This window comes from Rattus rattus, chromosome 13 (genome assembly GCF_011064425.1).
Source record: "Rattus rattus isolate New Zealand chromosome 13, Rrattus_CSIRO_v1, whole genome shotgun sequence".
Taxonomy (NCBI): domain Eukaryota; kingdom Metazoa; phylum Chordata; class Mammalia; order Rodentia; family Muridae; genus Rattus; species Rattus rattus.
The window spans coordinates 37,528,185-37,545,775 of NC_046166.1; the positions used below are offsets into that span (position 1 = coordinate 37,528,185).

At 36.8% G+C, this 17,591-nt stretch overlaps 1 protein-coding gene across 1 annotated transcript; it reads left to right on the plus strand.

Annotated features, from left to right (window-relative positions):
- The first annotated feature begins 14,272 nt into the window (after window positions 1–14,272).
- LOC116914311 (60S ribosomal protein L10-like) lies at window positions 14,273–14,700 on the plus strand. Its single transcript, XM_032918547.1, is given in 2 exon segments — window positions 14,273–14,339; window positions 14,342–14,700. Coding segments are annotated over 2 exon segments (426 nt in total).
- Window positions 14,701–17,591: the final 2,891 nt, after the last annotated feature.

The window sequence follows — 17,591 nt, forward strand, 5'->3', positions numbered from 1 at the left end:
AGACTTGTACACTTTGATTTTTTCTCCTGCTCAGCTTATTTCTGTTTATCATAGATCTGCATAAGGCTGGCCACCATGTAAACAGTCAATATTAGGCTCTTTTGAACTCTCTTCTCACAACTCCATTAATCCAAAACACTTAAATTTAGCCTCAAACAGATATTGTAGACAAGAACAAAAAGCAGCCACATTTTTCAGCAAACATCACAGGAGTAGTCTCTAGGTCACTGACTAACAGTCTTCTCTTCAGAAACCTCTTGAGCTGGACAGTTATAATCCACATCGCTTTCAGCACCGCTCTCTGTGCTCCTACTAGTGTGCTCCATTAAGAGCTACTTAAATCATTCAACAGCTTTTCTAATTTAAAGTCTCGAAGTCCTCGTTCTGCTAACAGAAAAGTATGTCAGGCCTGTCACAGAAATACTCTAGTCCCTAGTACCGGCTTCTGACTTCCTCCCTGCTCTGTTGCTGAGAAGAGGCACCATGGCCACGGTGACTATTATAGTTAATTAGACTGGCTTACTGCTCAAAGGGTTAGCCCATTATTTTCGTAGTGGAAATCATGCCAGCATGCAGGCAGACATAGTGCAATAGAGTAGCTAAGAATTCTAGCTGAATCTGCAGGCAGCAGGAAAGGAGAGAGAGAGACAGAGAGACAGAGAGACACACACATACACACAGAGAGAGAGACAGAGACAGAGAGAAACAGAGATAGAGAGACAGAGAGACACACAGAGAGAGACAGAGACAGAGAGAAACAGAGATAGAGAGACAGAGAGACACAGAGAGAGAGACAGAGACAGAGAGAGACAGAGACAGAGAGAGACAGAGACAGAGAGACACACATACACAGAGAGAGAAAGACAGAGAGACAGTGAGACAGAGAGATAGAAGCAGAGACAGAGAGACAGAGAGAGAGACTGGGCCTGGCTAGAGCATTTGAACTCCCCTAGTGACACACTTCCTCCAACAAGACCATGCCTACTCCACCAAGGCTACACTTCCCAAAAGTGCTTCTCCCTGTTGAGGGAGCATTTCAAATCCATGAGCCTATGGTTCAAATCTATGATCCTATGGGGGTCATGTTTATTCAGACCACCACACATTATGACATTGTGCTCTTAAAAATTCAAAATACCACATTATACTACCTGCTCCATTAGAATGAGGATAATTCAAGATGAAAACATAACAGAAAGGAGCATGAAGCAACGGATGCTATTGAGCAAACAGTACAAGCCATTTGGTACCCTAAAGAGAAAACGATAATCTACACTCATGGTTTGGAGCTGGCATTCAGGACAATTGCATGCATGTGGACTCCAAGCCTAGAGCATGCTCACTAGTGCTTTCTGGAATATTTAGTTACCACCTGCTTGCTAGATGACTACATTTTAGGTTGAAATTTGCAAGTGACAAAACCAAGCATCTCTAGCTTGATTATTATTGTATAATAATTTTACAATGATACAATGTTTTAAAAGCCTTCATAAAACCCTTCACCTATGTTCCTTTTAAATATTGAGCAAAACTACTATCCTAGAAGATATTTACAAAACTACCACAGTTTAAGTGTCTGGAAATATTAATGCATTCCCTCTGTTTTCTTAGTATTGTATTTTTGCATTTTCATACCAGTAAATAGCCAGTCACAATCAGAACGATGGCATTTTTCACCCTTCATTAGGGTACATGTGCCCTGTGCTATGTGCTGTATAATTAGATGGCACAATTACAATCATGGGCATTCACTTACTAAATCCTCCATGCAAATTCTATATATCTAAATTAAAAATCACAACCCTTTTAAGACAATATAGCCATTCTCAACTGTACCCTCATCTGAAATTTAAGATGACTTATTTTTCTCTTTTACATAATATGATCAGGATTTTAGCTTTTCTTTTCAACTTTCTGTTTGTTTGTTTGTTTTGAGAAAAGCAATGCTGACTGCCTTGGTTTATTCTTAGAGCAATGATGTCTCAGGAATATTCCCTAAGTTAATTTGCGTTAAAAGTGCAAATTTTGGAAATTCAGATTCCTTTTGGAAGTTATTTTCTAAAGTAGATGAAATCAGATTCTAAAAGTAATATACTTCAAAGGGCAATGCTGTTTTTCATTTCTAAACTTTAGAGATTTTTAGAAGGAGCTTAATGACTTATGACTTACTTGCTTTAGAGAAAAGACAAAGACAGTCTCGAGGAAGTTCCCTGACACTGTAATGTTTTTGATGTGCCTCATTAAAGGAATAAAAATGCTTACTTTTGCCTGTAAAGTATAACATAGATCAATTAATATAAATTAAATGGTGCTTGATGAAAATAATAACCCTAATAAAATAATCATTAATAATTTTTAAAGATCCCATAGCAGTCAAATAGTAAAAGGACAGAAATATACTTGATTTCATCTTATTGAATCTATAAGGATGAAAATTTCAAAATATATTATATTGAACTTTTTATACAAAAGTATTAAGTATAATTGTTCAGCAGTCAGTGTGTACAAGCCAGTGTTGTTTATGTGTGTAAAAAGGAGTCGATTAGATAAAAGAAAAAGAATCTTTAGTATCTTTTAGTTTATTGTATAGTGTTTGTTTTATTTTATAGAACTTTTGTGAATATTAACTTAAGTTGTAGTGAGAATCTATATGTATTCTAAGAAGTCAGCATCACTAAAAGTCAGATGCATTACTAACATCAGCATGGATTGGATGTCTGCTCTATGTTGCTAACATTAAAGCATCAAATTTATATTCCAATAATGTGAGTAAACATGTAGTCACCCAATATAAGGACTTGTGTTGTGAAAGGGTTTCTACGATTCAGAACCACATTAAATTCACCCAAACACCAATGATGTTTCTAGCATTCTTGGTTTATCGACTCATTCATTATTTCTTTTTGTCTAGCAATCTCAGCCTTTCAGCTACATGGCAAATATTTAACAACAGAGAAAATTAATACTTCAAGTTTTAAACACTGTGAAAATGGATTAGCTCCAAATTACACAGTTCTTCTATTTATTTTAACCCCACACCATTTTTTTTAATTCCCTCATCTGCTTGCACTATATACACACTTAACAAAACCAATAAATTAGATGAAGGAAACCAGTGGAAAAACTCTAAATCATGGGAGCGTCAATGAATCCAAAAATTAATATTTGAGCCAAAGGATTATAACTCAGATAAGAAAAGCTAAAATTATCCTTTAAATAAAAGATAGCTTTTCCTTCATTTGGAACACTTTATAGTAGAATGACTTTTCAAATTCAGATTAGAAAGTTTTAGTTAACATTTTGTATTAACTTATTTGTAAACTATTGATTTTTAAATTAACATTCATTATAGCCTAACAATGTATTACAATAATTTAATATATTTCATGTGTGATTCGCCTTTCGATCATTGTTTTCTTTGTTGTTCTTTCAAATTTTCAGCTGCTATTCCATTGATAATTTACTTGGTCAAATACAAAGTATTTTATATTATGTGTTCTGTAATATTTTTTGTTGTTTTGTTTTAACCCAAAAGGCTTTGACAAATTAGCCTCATAATCAGCAAGCAGTGAAACCAACAGGAGAATAGTCAAGATGCAGCTATTTTTCTGGGCCAGTGTTCCCTTCTTCCAACCAGTACACAGTTACCACATTCTCATCCTCTGTCTACTGTACCTATGTACTTAGTGTCTTCATTCCAGCTCTGTTCCAGGGATAAAACATCATGGCCAAGGCAACTCAATATTTTAGCATTTAATTGTGGCTTGCATATAGCTTCAGAGTTAGTCTATAACCTGCATGGCAGGGAGCATGGTGGCAAGCAGGCAGGAATGGCATTGGAGCCATAGCCGAAGACTTACATCACCATCCACAGGGCACAGATCAAGAGAGCAAGACTGAATATGGGCAAGCCCAGCCCCAGTATCATACATACATCCTCTAACAAAGTCACATTTCTTAGTCATTTTTGAGCAACTGGAAAAAAATCAAATATTTGCGCCGGGGTTGGGGGGGGATTTCACTCAAAACACCTGAGGGAGTAATGATTTTCAATGGTTAAAATTTCTTATAATTTCTTATCATTATTAATATCTTCTTTTGTTTTATCACCCAATGACCCAATTATGTAGATACAAATGTCGGAAAAGTAGTCTGTTAGACATATAGGGTATACTCTGGTTCAGCCAGGTCTGCTTCTACAACCAAACTTTATCATCAAGAGCCTTGACACACCCCTGATATAGTAACTATTCATTAAAAATGCTCCCCCATCTATTTGTCTATTCATGTTTCTCCTTCCAATCTGCTATAGCTCAGCAGCCTGACAAAGACGCTCATAATATACCATGCTTTTGAGTTTCTGGGTAATAGCTATATGAAAGCATAATACGACAGTTAATATTTTGGCCTTGCTTATTGAAGACATTACCAGAAATGAGGGAATGGAAAAAGATGTTTGGAAACTTCTGCACATGCTCATCAGTACTTGAATAAAACCATCTGTGTCTTGATATTGCCAGAAATTTTTACATAATAAGGTATAAGAAAAGATAATTGCATCCCAATAAGTAAAACTCATGTCCATTTTACCCTTTAATTCTCTTCTTTCTTTACTGAGGAGAGAACAGTTATTGCTTGTTATCTGGTAAATTGTGTTTTAGAAACTAAGAGTTGATAATTTGTGAATACACAGGAAACAAGACCAAACCATAAAATAAGTTATACTATTATAACCCAACTGATGAGTTGTAGTACCATGCTTTATTTAAGGCAGAAGAACCACTAATACTTCACCCCTTAGGTTTTAATCTGTACCTTAAATTAACTAAAAATTATTACTTGATTACGTACAAACGACTAGAAATTAATAACCTCCTGTTGGAGAATGTTAGTGCTGTTTTCTGGTAGTTTCTCCTTTTTCTCCCTACTACCTTACCATGTAAGTCAAAGTATTCTATTTTTAAGAACTTCACTCTGCTCTGTAAATTACTGTGCTTTCTTTACTTGAAATACCAAATTGTTAATTTTCTATCACAGAGGACTGGAAGGAAATCACTGTGAACTATGTCAGCAGCAGCAGCAGTGTTAACTCAACTTGCTTCTCTTTTCGCCTAAGTATCAGAATAACCTTTCTCCAAGGTTCAGAGTACTGAGTATGACATGCCTTAGGATTCAATGGACACTTCTGCCAAAAATAAAACACTCAGAAATATATCTCAGCAATTTTCTGATAAGCACACATATAAAATATATTTTATTATTTTATTATATTGTTAGTTTGAAATTAGTAGGATTATGTCGTTCATGTCTGTTGGGGAGTTATAATCTAGACAGACATATGAAATTATCATGTTAACAGGATTAACTGGTCCTCTGGGCTATTAAAAATAGAATGGTGCACTTAGGATGAGAAGCAGAATTTATTAATATAATGCCCCACAACCTTTTATGAAGATAGACTATTTTTCTCCAACCAGAACTGTAGCATGTGATTTCTTTTGCATTATTCAATAGTAGAATTATAAAGGGTATAATTATAGTTCCTTTATACATCATGAGATGGATGGACAAGACAAATACAAAATAATACTTTGTTAGGACATGATGGTTTATTTCATTTCATTTGCATGCTATAAATACCATTTCCTGAGAAGTGGTTTGAAAGCTGGCTGGTTTACTTCCTAGATTTTACATCTTTTACAGTAGCCAGCCCCATACATACACATTAACCTGTCGTAAGAATCAACTTAAAATATCGTCCTTCGTTTTAGCTGGTATAACATGCATCAAAATAGAGGCCTTTAGACCATTGACTTAATATTGAAATTTTGCTAGAGTGCTTTCCAAGGCAGTAATTGCAACCTCTCCCTGAAGCATATGGTATTGTATTGATTCTGGATTCATTGCTCACTGCTTGTCAGCCCCTTGATTCTATTGACAAGGACAGTGGAATGTGTAGCACTGAGGAAACATTATCTTAGTAATGGTTTCCCTCTGGTCTCACACTTAGTGTTTTCTAATTTGATGCTGTGAGTGGCTGCTAAAATCCGGAGTTGGAGGTGAGAAAGTAGTTGGGATTAGGGTCTGAGGGTCATATGGGAAGAGTTTCCTATAACAGGATTGCTGGTATTATTTTTTCTCTTGGAATTGTTGAAAATTGGTCATATTAAGCTTAAGATTTTAAACTCTATCTTGTAATCTCCTAAATGTTAAAGAATGAAATTATACTTTATTTTTTGTTTGTTCTTTGGTTTTTGGGTTTTGGGGGTTTGTTGGTTTTGTTTTTGTGTTTACTTCTGGGAAATAATAGTTGATGAAAAATGTGAATTTTCCAAATGTCTTGGATGCATCTACAGTCATTAGCTTTTCTTATTTCCCTTTTACTTCTGTCTTCAATACGAAAGGCAATTAATATTATGTCTTCCTTGAATTATGTGCCTATTTTGTAGGCTGGGATTCCTGTAAAACCTAAGCATGGTTTTTATTTGTATTTGATTCTCTTTTTCTGTGTACTGCAAATAATAGACTCTTACACCTTATATCATCTATGAATCACATGGAGTTTCTAGGTGTCTAACTGTTCCATAAATATGCTATCAGAAGCAAAAGGTAATTTTGCAACAACTATTTATATATTTCAACAAATTCCATGTACGGTTTTCTTATGTGTGGCATGTATTTACAAATTGATTTGGTCACAAATGGGAGAAAGAAAATTAAATAGTCTTTCTACATTAAATTTATTTAAAATGCAAAGAAACTGTGGGATTTTTATATAAGTATCATGCGTATAATGTCATGACTTCCTAGGGAAAGGAACATTTCTACTTTCTTAGCACTATCATGGTTACAAAGTAACCTATGCATGGGTTGGTGAAGAACCTCCAGTAATGACTTTTATCTCATAGCATGTCATATCAATTCATGTAAAATGGAAGGATGTTTCATTATTTTCTCAGTGAAATGATAAGATGCCATGCTAAACAGTTCGGAGAACAAAGACATGGAGAAGGGCTGTGTCAATAGACCGGGAAGTCATGGCAACTGAAGGATGAGCTGGCCAGTCACATCTGCATAAGAGACAGAGTAAGGGTATACAGTAGAACTGGGCTGTGAAACCTCAGGTTTGGTGCCCAGTAATCCCTTTCTTCTAGAGAGGCTCTACCACCTATGGGTTCCACCTCCTTTCCAAGAGGCAATACCAGTTGGACCAGATGTTTAAACTGGTAAACCTCTGGGGGGCATTTTGTATTCTAACCTCCGCACTACTGCTGAGCTAATTAAGTGTCAGCTAAACACAGATACCAAAAGTGCTACTTGGGAAAATAGGGAAATTGAGAAATGATGATTGTATGAAATACATTTGAAAGGAAGTGACATCATGAATATGTGTGTGTGTGTGTGTGTGAGAGAGAGAGAGAGAGAGAGAGAGAGAGAGAGAGAGAGAGAGAGAGAGAACATTTTATATTAGGACTCATAAAATTGAACTAAAGATGCCCAAACTGATTTCGACTTTCTGGTCTATAAATGGCAAATGGATCATTTTGTAACATGTATTTATTTTTTCATTTGCAAGAATATAGTGTTCCATTTTTCAGATAAAGAGTGTCTTTCAGTGTACCACATTCAGCTTTTAACTTGTCAGGAAGTACAATTTTGGTTCACATCTCTTAAATTTTATGGATTCCCATTGACATTACATCCATCAATCTTATGTTTTATGAGTTCTTTTTAGTTTACTCATTCATTATTTCAGTTTTCTGCTCCCTGTTGTAATATATTTCAAGTATATTCAGAGCAAATAGGAATAACATCCTTTGGACTCAGTTTTCATAAACATTTACAACAAATATAATCTCAGATACTTTTCAGTTCTAAACACTCAAGATTCAAACATAATTATTTAGAGTGTGATTGATATTACATTTCATACACTGTAGCATATATTTTATTTGATAATAGTTTGGAAAATCAAAATGAGTGAATGACTCCTAGGTTTCCAATTTTATTTAATGTATCAGCACTTCCTGTAGTTTGCTATAAAGTTAAGAGGGAAAGGCAGTGCAAATTAGAAAGTGGGGAATGGCAGCATTAAATAATGATACAACTGATTCTGTCATTGTGTGATAAGGAAATGCAGCAGGGAGATGCCACTAGGCTTTGTGTGGTGAGACTTCAGCATAGACAGTGTCAGTGATACAGTAGAATTCAAGTTAACAGATCAATATGCTATATTGGCATTAAGAAGAAACAAAAAGAATAGAGAAGAATGGCAAATAATAATACCTGTAGGAGTAAAGATATAAAATCTCAATTTGCCAGTGATACTCCAGGATACTTATCATGTTGAAGCACAATATTTTTATATTACATTCTTTTCCAGATTATTCCATTAAGAAAACCTATTTCTCTAAGATTTCTGTGAAAAGGAAATTGAATAACTTTCTGAAGACAGTATAAGCTGAAAGATAATCTGTGACAAATGGATACATCACCACAGAATTTCTTTAGCTTTTATAAAGAACATTTGCATCCTCTTCAGTTGGCGATGTTTTAAATTCTTTTTTGGAGCAATTAACATCTCTAGAGACCACTGAGAAAAGTGATAGCAAAAAGAGATAAAAAATAAGGTTATAGTGAAAATTCATTAGAGGATTATAGAGTGCTTTGGATACCAGACTTAGGACCCTATACATAAACCTTGAGGACTGGATCTCCCAGAACCTAGTAGTATGGACTCTGATGATAGAAAATTAAATATCACTAAGCTGTACCACTTAAAAATTGATAGCAAGAATGTTGTATTGCACATCTGTATTTGAGCAGTTAATTGGGTATTTAAAATGTAGATGATTCTTTGCAAAACTGTTGTGAAAATTAAATGATTCCCAACTGTTGCAATTGGAGCCTAGCATGAACAAGAACCCTAAAACTTTGGATATGGTAAATACAATATGAGTATTTCATTTTGAGCAAAAAAAATTGACATTATAAAATGCATGTTTTAGCAAGATTAATCTTTGATCAAAGGAGATCTCTCTAGGTAAATCTTTGGATGTAGTTTCAGAAAGTACATAAAACATGGGGTTTGATATTATAGAATACTATTTCAACACCATTACAGATATTAATAGATTTTATAGTCCAATAATTCAAAACTCTGTTGAAAGGCAATTTGTATTGACATGCAATGTCTTGGAAACCAAAACCCTGTACCTTGTAAATAATTTCTTCGAATTCGCTTTGTCTTCTTCCTCTCTCCTCTCACGCCCTCTCCGCTTCCCTCGGTCCTCTCTCCTTCCTTTCCTTCCCTCAGGATTCCACTCCGCCACCTCTCTTTCTGCTCATGCACAGAGTTGTGTGCATTAACTCACTGACTTCACCAAAGCTTCTTTCTTTGTTTTACATTGACATTTGTATGGCTTTGGTAATACTTTCCTTAACTTAAGTGTGAATCGGAAGTGACTTTTACTGAGACAATTTTCTCCACTACCAAGATATTTAGAAAGTTAGCTTTTCTAATACTCCACACATGAGAGCTACTTTTGTTTTCTCCATTATGTGGCATGTGTCACTTTTTGGAAAACTTTAAAAGACACTAATTTTTATGAAAGAGAAGATTCTGCTTTAGAGAGAAACAATTGAGAGAAAAGACATGAGAATTAATCATTTCTGCTTTGTCAAAAACTAAATTTTTAAAGTTCATCAAATATAATCTCCATTCAATATTATTAAAAAATAACGTGCAAGAGTTGCAGGTACAGCATGAAGTAACTGTAAAATGTATCTCAAATGTGTATTTTATCTCATGCAGCAAGGGTACTCAAACTGACTTACGTTACAGCCAGATGCAGTTTGATTCTTTCACATGCTACACTGTTTCCTAAGTGAGTCCTGATGAATCATTTCTAAAACTCATTCACATTTTGAAAACTCTCAAGATAAAGAGCTCACTTGGTTAAATGGCTGGCATTGCTTAAATAGGTATGAAATAGAATAAAACAGGACAAATTTATTCTTACTCAAGAACATAGACTTTTTTGTTTGTTTTATTTTATTTTACATATTTTCAAAAAATTATTTAGTTTTATTTATGTGAGCACACTGTAGCTGTCTTCAGACGCACCAGAAGAGGGCATCAAATCCCATTACAGATGGTTGTGAGCCACCATGGGGTTGCTTGGAATTGAACTCAGGACCTCTGGAAGAGCAGTCATTCCTCTTAACCACTGAGCCATCTCTCCAGCTCCTGCCCCCTTATTATTATTAATTTTTTTTACAATTTTTTTTTTTCGGAGCTGGGGACCGAACGGACCTTGCTCTTGCTAGGGCAAGCGGCCCACCACTGAGCTAATCCCCACCCCCTACAAATTTTCCAAGTATATTTTATTACTTTTTTTAAAGCCCAGTTTGGCCCCCTCCTGGTCTACCTCCTACAGTTCTTTATCCCATTCCTCCTCCTACCTGTTTACAAGACGATTCCCCCACCCCGCCCTACCCCCTAACCCCTGACCCAGGCCTTCCTAGTCCATGAGGCCTCATGTTTCTCCCGGATTAGGTACATCTTCTCCCACTGAGGCCAGATAAGGCAGTTCTCTGCTATATATGCTTAGGGGGCCTCTTACTAGCTCTTGTATGCTGCCTGGTTGGTGGCTCAGGGTGGACCCTCAGGGGTCCAGGTTAGCTGAGACTGCTGGTCCTCCTATGGGGTCACACTCCTCCTCAGCTTCTTCCAGCTTTTCCCCAAGTCGACCACAGACATCCCCAACTTCAGTAATGGTTTGATGTAAGTATCTGTGTCTGTCTTTGTCAGCTGTTTTTGGGACTCTCAGGACAACATAGACTTTTAATAATGTTCATCATTTAAAATATTTATAGGTAGCACAAAAAAGAAAGGAAAGGTAACAATGGCATGTTAGTTTGAAAGACCTTTGGAAAACAAAAGTACAAAAAATAAAAAGGATAATGAAATTATGTGAAATATAACTTTGCAAATGATTCAATTCAAATTATCACTTTACCTTCTATTCTCTCAGCTTTATGTCTGTATCATCATAATAAATCTTTATTATAAAAATTTGTTTGAATTTCTGAATCTCACATCATAATTATTTTCACATGCATTGTCTTCTGAGATTTACATACTAAACAACATTAGCCTAGTATAATGTGTCTTGAATTATTTTAGGTTTTCTTTAAATTTATTTTAATTTACATTTATTTATTGTGTGTTGAGGATAAATAGAAACACTGAGGGACATTTGCATTGGTCATAGAATAACTTGTAACAATCATCTTCCTCAATCCACCACATAGGCTTCAGAAATCACATTTAGGCTTAATGTAAATGCCTTTACACTTCAGACCACCTCACCATTAAATTGTGTTGTTAACCAAAGAATATTCATACAGATCAAATACAGACCAGCACTCCACACTCCTTTTTATAATGTTATCCCATTCCGTGTAATCCATGATCCATGGTAACCCAACATGGAAAATACTTCATGTCTACTCACACTGAGAGGTCACGCTCTGAGCACTTTGTTTAGAGGACATTTCGTCAAACGGTAGCAGTCAGTGCTTGTACAACCAAAAAGCATGCCCTCTCTGCATACTAAGTACATTCTCTTTCAAATGCGTAGATCCATGAAAAATATGAAGTTAATCTAACATAATATTTGAAATGTATATCCCAAATACTGTCTATATAAATTAGACCTCAGGCATGATTCATCCTGATGTTACTTCTCTCCAGCTCGGAGCTTCAAATATCAAGTAAGTTATGTATCTTCAAAATACACTGATGGAAAATATAGCATAAGTATATGCTCAAAATGATAACAGCGGAAGAAGGAACATATATCAACTCTATAGTTACTCCAAAACCCAACACAATAAGCAGTTTAATTTGAACTTTGAGAATCATTTCCTTTGTGTCTGTTCACTTTCTCCATATGTGTGTGTGCCAACTTTGAGGTCTGAATATTTTGGGTTGCATAATTTCCATATTTTTTTAATTTCCATATCTTTTCTGGGCACAGCTTAGGTTTCCCTTCGTCGAGTACTCTGAAACTTTTCTATGCTAATAGTACATAAAGGTGGAACTTGTCAGCGCTGAGACAAATACCTGAGAGGAACAATTGAAAGAATGAAGGATTGATTTTCCCTAAGGTTTCCATGGATTTAGTCCAAGGTCAGATGAATCCATTGTTTTAGACTTGCAAAAAGATAGAGTACCATGGCAACAACAGTGTGTTGCAAAGGCTACTCAACTCATGGTGGCCAGGGAGCAAAATTTAGAGTCGGGGCAGAAACAAAATATCCTTTAAATTTGCTGTTGCTAGAAATTGCTTACTCGTGGTAGGCACATCTTAAAGCTTCCAGAACACAGAAAAACATTACTCTTGGAAAGAAAATTGAATCTTCACCATGTAAGTCTATGATAACCTGTAATATTTTTTTATTTTTATTATTATTAACTTGAGTATTTCTTATATACATTTTGAGTGTTATTCCCTTTCCCGGTTTCCAGGCAAACATCCCCCTCCCCCTCCCCTTCTTTATAGGGGTTCCCCTCCCCCTCCTCCCCCCCTTGCCCCCCCCCCCCCACCATCACTAGTTCACCTGGGGGGTCGTCTTAGCCGGGCCCAGGGCTTCCCCTTTCCCTGGTGCTCTTACTAGGGATATTCATTGTTACCTACGAGGTCAGAGTCCAGGGTCAGTCCATGTATAGTCTTTGGGTAGTGGCTTGGTCCCTGGAAGCTCTGGTTGGTTGGCATTGCTGTACATATGGGGGTCTCAGCTCCTTCAAGCTCTTTTTCAGTTCTTCTCTGATTCCTTCAACAGGGTCCTGTTCTCAGTTCAGTGGTTTGCTGCTGGCATACGCCTCTGTATTTGCTGGATTCTGGCTGTGTCTCTCAGGAGCGATCTGCATTCACATTTTGATCATCCGTCTTGAGTTTCATTTGTTCTAGGCATCTAGGGTAATTCAAGCATTTGGGCTAATAGCCACTTATCAATGAGTACATACCAGATAACATGTAATATTTAAGCCATGATACTCTCTGTGATAATGTAAAATACAAATAATCAGTCCCAATAATATTCTGTCTTAACCAGTTGCAATCATGCTTATAAGTGGAAGTCGAAAATTGCCTATAAGGCTCCAGTGCAGTTTTAGTGGAAGATCCTTTGATTCACAGTGCTATAGAGCAGGCGTTCCAACACAAAGAGGAAGAATGACAGTGTGATAACAAAGCAAGACAGAAACCCCACACCCCCAATATTAAATATCAATACCCAGAGTCTACAGCACATAGTATGATGTTATGAGATCCCAAGTACTTGGAAGACCCAAAACCACCTGAGGCTTTTCAAGCCGTACTCTACATTCTCTCTACCTTGACATAGCTCTGCTCATTCTCTAGCTTTTTCTGGTAGAGTTTTATTTTCAATATCTCTAACATCTTTGAACTCATTCTCATAACTTGAAGGAGTCCCCTTCCATGGATTCCCCATGGCCTTTCTGACACTACTACATATATCACAGTCCCCCATGTATATTTGAAAAATAGAATTGGAAGCTTCTATGACCCAAAACTCTTTGTTTCCTCATTTCTACAAAATCATCACAGTGTTGATTCCTGCAATATTTTCCACCAGCTAAAGACACTATCACAGCAGTAGACACTATCTTCAAACATTCTTTTATTTTATTATTTTAGATGCATGAGTGTTTTGCCTACATGTGTATACATACAACAAATGTGGGTCTGATTTTCAGAGGTCTGAAGAGGGTATCACATCCCCTGGAGCTGGAGTGATGGCAGTTGTGAGCTGACAGGTGGATGCTATGAAATGAACCTAGGTCCTTTGCAAGAGCGAGTGAGTACTCTTAATCACTGAGGAATCTCTCAAAGCCCAGCCCATCCTTTTTGACCACGGTCCCAGAAACTTTTGAATATTTATATGATTGAAGATGAAGAGAGATCTCCCTAGATACCCTCTTTAAAAATACACTTCTGAGCATTCATCTCCAAAACAAATCTTTCAAACTCTTGAGTCAGTAGTGGGTAGGAGTTGGTCAATTCTTAATGTGCTCAAAGGACCTTCCCTATTGTGCTTCTTGCTGCTAATCCCCACTGTGCATATGACAAAAAACAGCTGGCAATAACTATTTAATAGTCTGAATTTTGAGTGACTTGAGATTGCTTATAACAAATTCCATCTCGGTCTTTTCCTCTGGCGTGCCACCTACGATCCTATTTTCATGGGCTGCTGCCCTGCCTGGCTTTACTGGTATAGTAAGAACAAGCCATAACCAAAATTTCATTTCTGTTTGGTGTTCCTGAAGCTACGATCTGTGTCTTTGACTTAGAACAGAAGAAAGCAAAAGATAATGAATTCCCAACTTGTGGCCACATGGTGTCAGGTGAATATGAACAACTCTCTTCTGAAGCACTGGAGGCTGCCCATATTTGTACCGACAAATACCTGTTAAAGAGTTATGGAAAGGATGGCTTTCATATCCGGGTGAGGCTGCACCATTTCCACGTCACCCATATCAACAAGATGTCTTGTGCTGGAGCTGACAGGCTCCAGGCAGGTATGTCCAGTGCCTATGGAAATCCCAGAACACAGTGGCCAGGCCATCATGTGCATCTGTATCAAGCTGCAGAAAAAGGAACATGTATGTGATGGAGGCTCTGTGCTGAGCAAACTTCTGTTGCCAGGCCACCAGGTTATCCACATCTCCAAGAAGTAAAAAAAGATTCCATCCTCTTCAATCTCTTCCCTCCACAATATATTATTGAATAGAAAAGGGTTTGATAGTTTTGTTGTTGTTTGTTTATTTGGCTTTTGTTTTTCTCTTTGTTTTTTTTGAGCCAAGGCATTACTTTGTAGGTCTAGCTATCTTGGAACTCATGTAGACCATACTGGCCTAGAACTCACAGAGGCTCACCAGCCTCTGCCACCCAAGTGCCGGGATGAAAGGCATGCGGCACTACCCCACCCCACCACTTTTCTACCACAGTGAAACACAAATGGGTCCTAGTCAAGTTTTAATAGTGTTATTATTCTCATATGAAACCCTGTCTTAACTGTGTGCATTCCTATTTACATCCTGAACTTCTGAGCACCCCACAAGATGCCTATACACACACACACACACACACACACACACACACACACACACACACACACACACACACACACACACACATATATATTTCCAACATTCTTTTTCTCTTGGCATCCTCGGCATCCTCTCCCAACATTACCAAATTCATGAACCATAGTCAGCCAGTTTCTTTTCAATGCATACATATTCTTTGAGAGCCTCATAAATTGCAATCAATGTTTTTGATAATATCCATTATTTAATGCCTCAGTGTCCCTCCTTACATTGTTCACAAACATGCAAACATACACATTGATGTATATATGAATGAATGTTTGTACATACATATGTATATTATGCCTTTAAATGGAGCATGATCAACCCAACAGATGTCATACCCAGAAAAAACTGCCAATTAATATCTCCTTTGCTAGAGATGGAGCCTTGTCCCCCACCCTCAACCAAACTATGTTGACAAGCAGCTGAGTTCAAAAGTGCATAAGCCTTGTTGTCCTCCACAGCAAACCTTCCTAACCTCTGAACTTTGCAAACTTTCAGAAATTACCACAGCCGACAAGTCATCAATATCAATTTTCTGTGTCAGCCAGATTTTTCTTTCTGACAAACACTTGAGAGAAACACTGTTTAAAGACGGAACCATTTTACCCAAGATTCATAGGATTTAGTTCTAATAGAGCTTAATGTATTTGCATTGATCTTGAGGGAATCCAGAACCTAATGATGGTGAAAGCATGTGGCTGAAATTTTATGGAAGCTAAGAGGTAGAAACAGAAAGGAGAGCAAGACCAGGTGTAGATAACCTTCATGGACACGATGCATGAGACATAGTTCTTCCAAGTAGGAACAAAAAGAGTAATGTTATGATGGATTCAAGCATTCAGCATGGAACCTCATATAGAGCATTATATAGGTAAATCATAATAGGCATCCTACTGTCAACCATTGGTATAGTTAAAGATGAGTCTAACGCAACAGCTCCACTAGCCTATAAATAGAATTTTCTCTAGACATTTTCCTAGGGTGTGGAAATTCTATGATTCTTTCTTTGACATAGGAAAGTAACCACACTTCCATGTTATAAGCAATAGATTTGCAGTGCTAACACCATGGACAACAAAACCTCTCTCCATTTGTGGTTCCAGTGACAGTTGCAGAGGTGATCTAGTCCCAGTTGAGCAATGCACTAGAATGCAATAGAAAGAAGCTTGTGGTCACTCTGGACCTTGATCCCTGAGTTTTACAGATAATTTAGGTCATTCCCTGTAAGCCATTCCTAATCACTCTAGACATGAGATGGGTATGGAAGCCTCACTATATATCCAATATACTTACAGATCATTCTCCCATTGTTTTATTTAGCATCTTTCTTTCCTTATTAAACTCCCAATCAACTAATTACTTTGCCATGCCATTGGTTATCAATCCTGAATATACATTTTCATTCTAACATGCCCTGGAGGCCAATGTTGTAACTCTTTACCTTTCCTTCTCTATAAAGAAAGAAATCTTAAACTCTTTGTTTTTCACATCTTCTGTTGTACTACAGTTATGAAAAGAAAAAGAGAAGCCCTACTACATCGTTCCTTGGATATTCTTCTGCTTAGATTTCTTCCACCAAGTATCCTAATTCATAGCTTCAGTTTCTGCCTGCCAGAAAGCCCTAAGTAATGTCTACAACTGAACTGAGTTTTAGGAATTATGGAATAGAAGTTCTTTCTATGGCTTCTACAAACATGCTTCCCATTTTTATCTGAAAGCTCATCACAGATGTATTTTACTGTTCATATTTTCACTAACAAGCTGTTTATTGGCACGTAAGTAACCTAAATAAAATAGGGCATTCTTTATAGTTTTTTTCTCTTATAAATACTCTCATACTTGGTGATCTACCTAGCAACAGAGGACTCTTCTTATCCTCTCTCCATTTTTCTACAGCCACATGTACCTCCTTAGGTTGTGTTACAGCAACACTCCACCTGTTAGTGCAAATTTCCTTCTTGTCAGTGATGCTAAAACTATAGACCACTGAATCTGCAATATGTCAAGAATTGAGATTTATTGAACACTAGGATTTTAAAAACAAAAGTTCTAATGTCTATCAGTGAATTTTTGCAATTTCCTCTTTAAATGGGAGAACCCAGAGGCAAGATAGGGAATTTCTTTTTCGATACACATTTACGGTGAAGACACCTAATCCTACTAATGAATCAACTGGACTCATGCTCCAATCACTTTCAAAAGCCTTGACTTTTGATATTACTATGCTAGTCATGTCTGAATTATGGGACAGTGGGGAGGCACATTCAGAGCATAGCAGGCCATTTTGATATCCTCCAGGATCAAAGAAAATTTCTTCAATTTTTCTCAGTTGAACAGTCAAGGGAGTCTTTCTCAGCTAATCGGCCTGACAAGTTCTGTTTATGGAAAAATCAGTCATCTTCGGCAT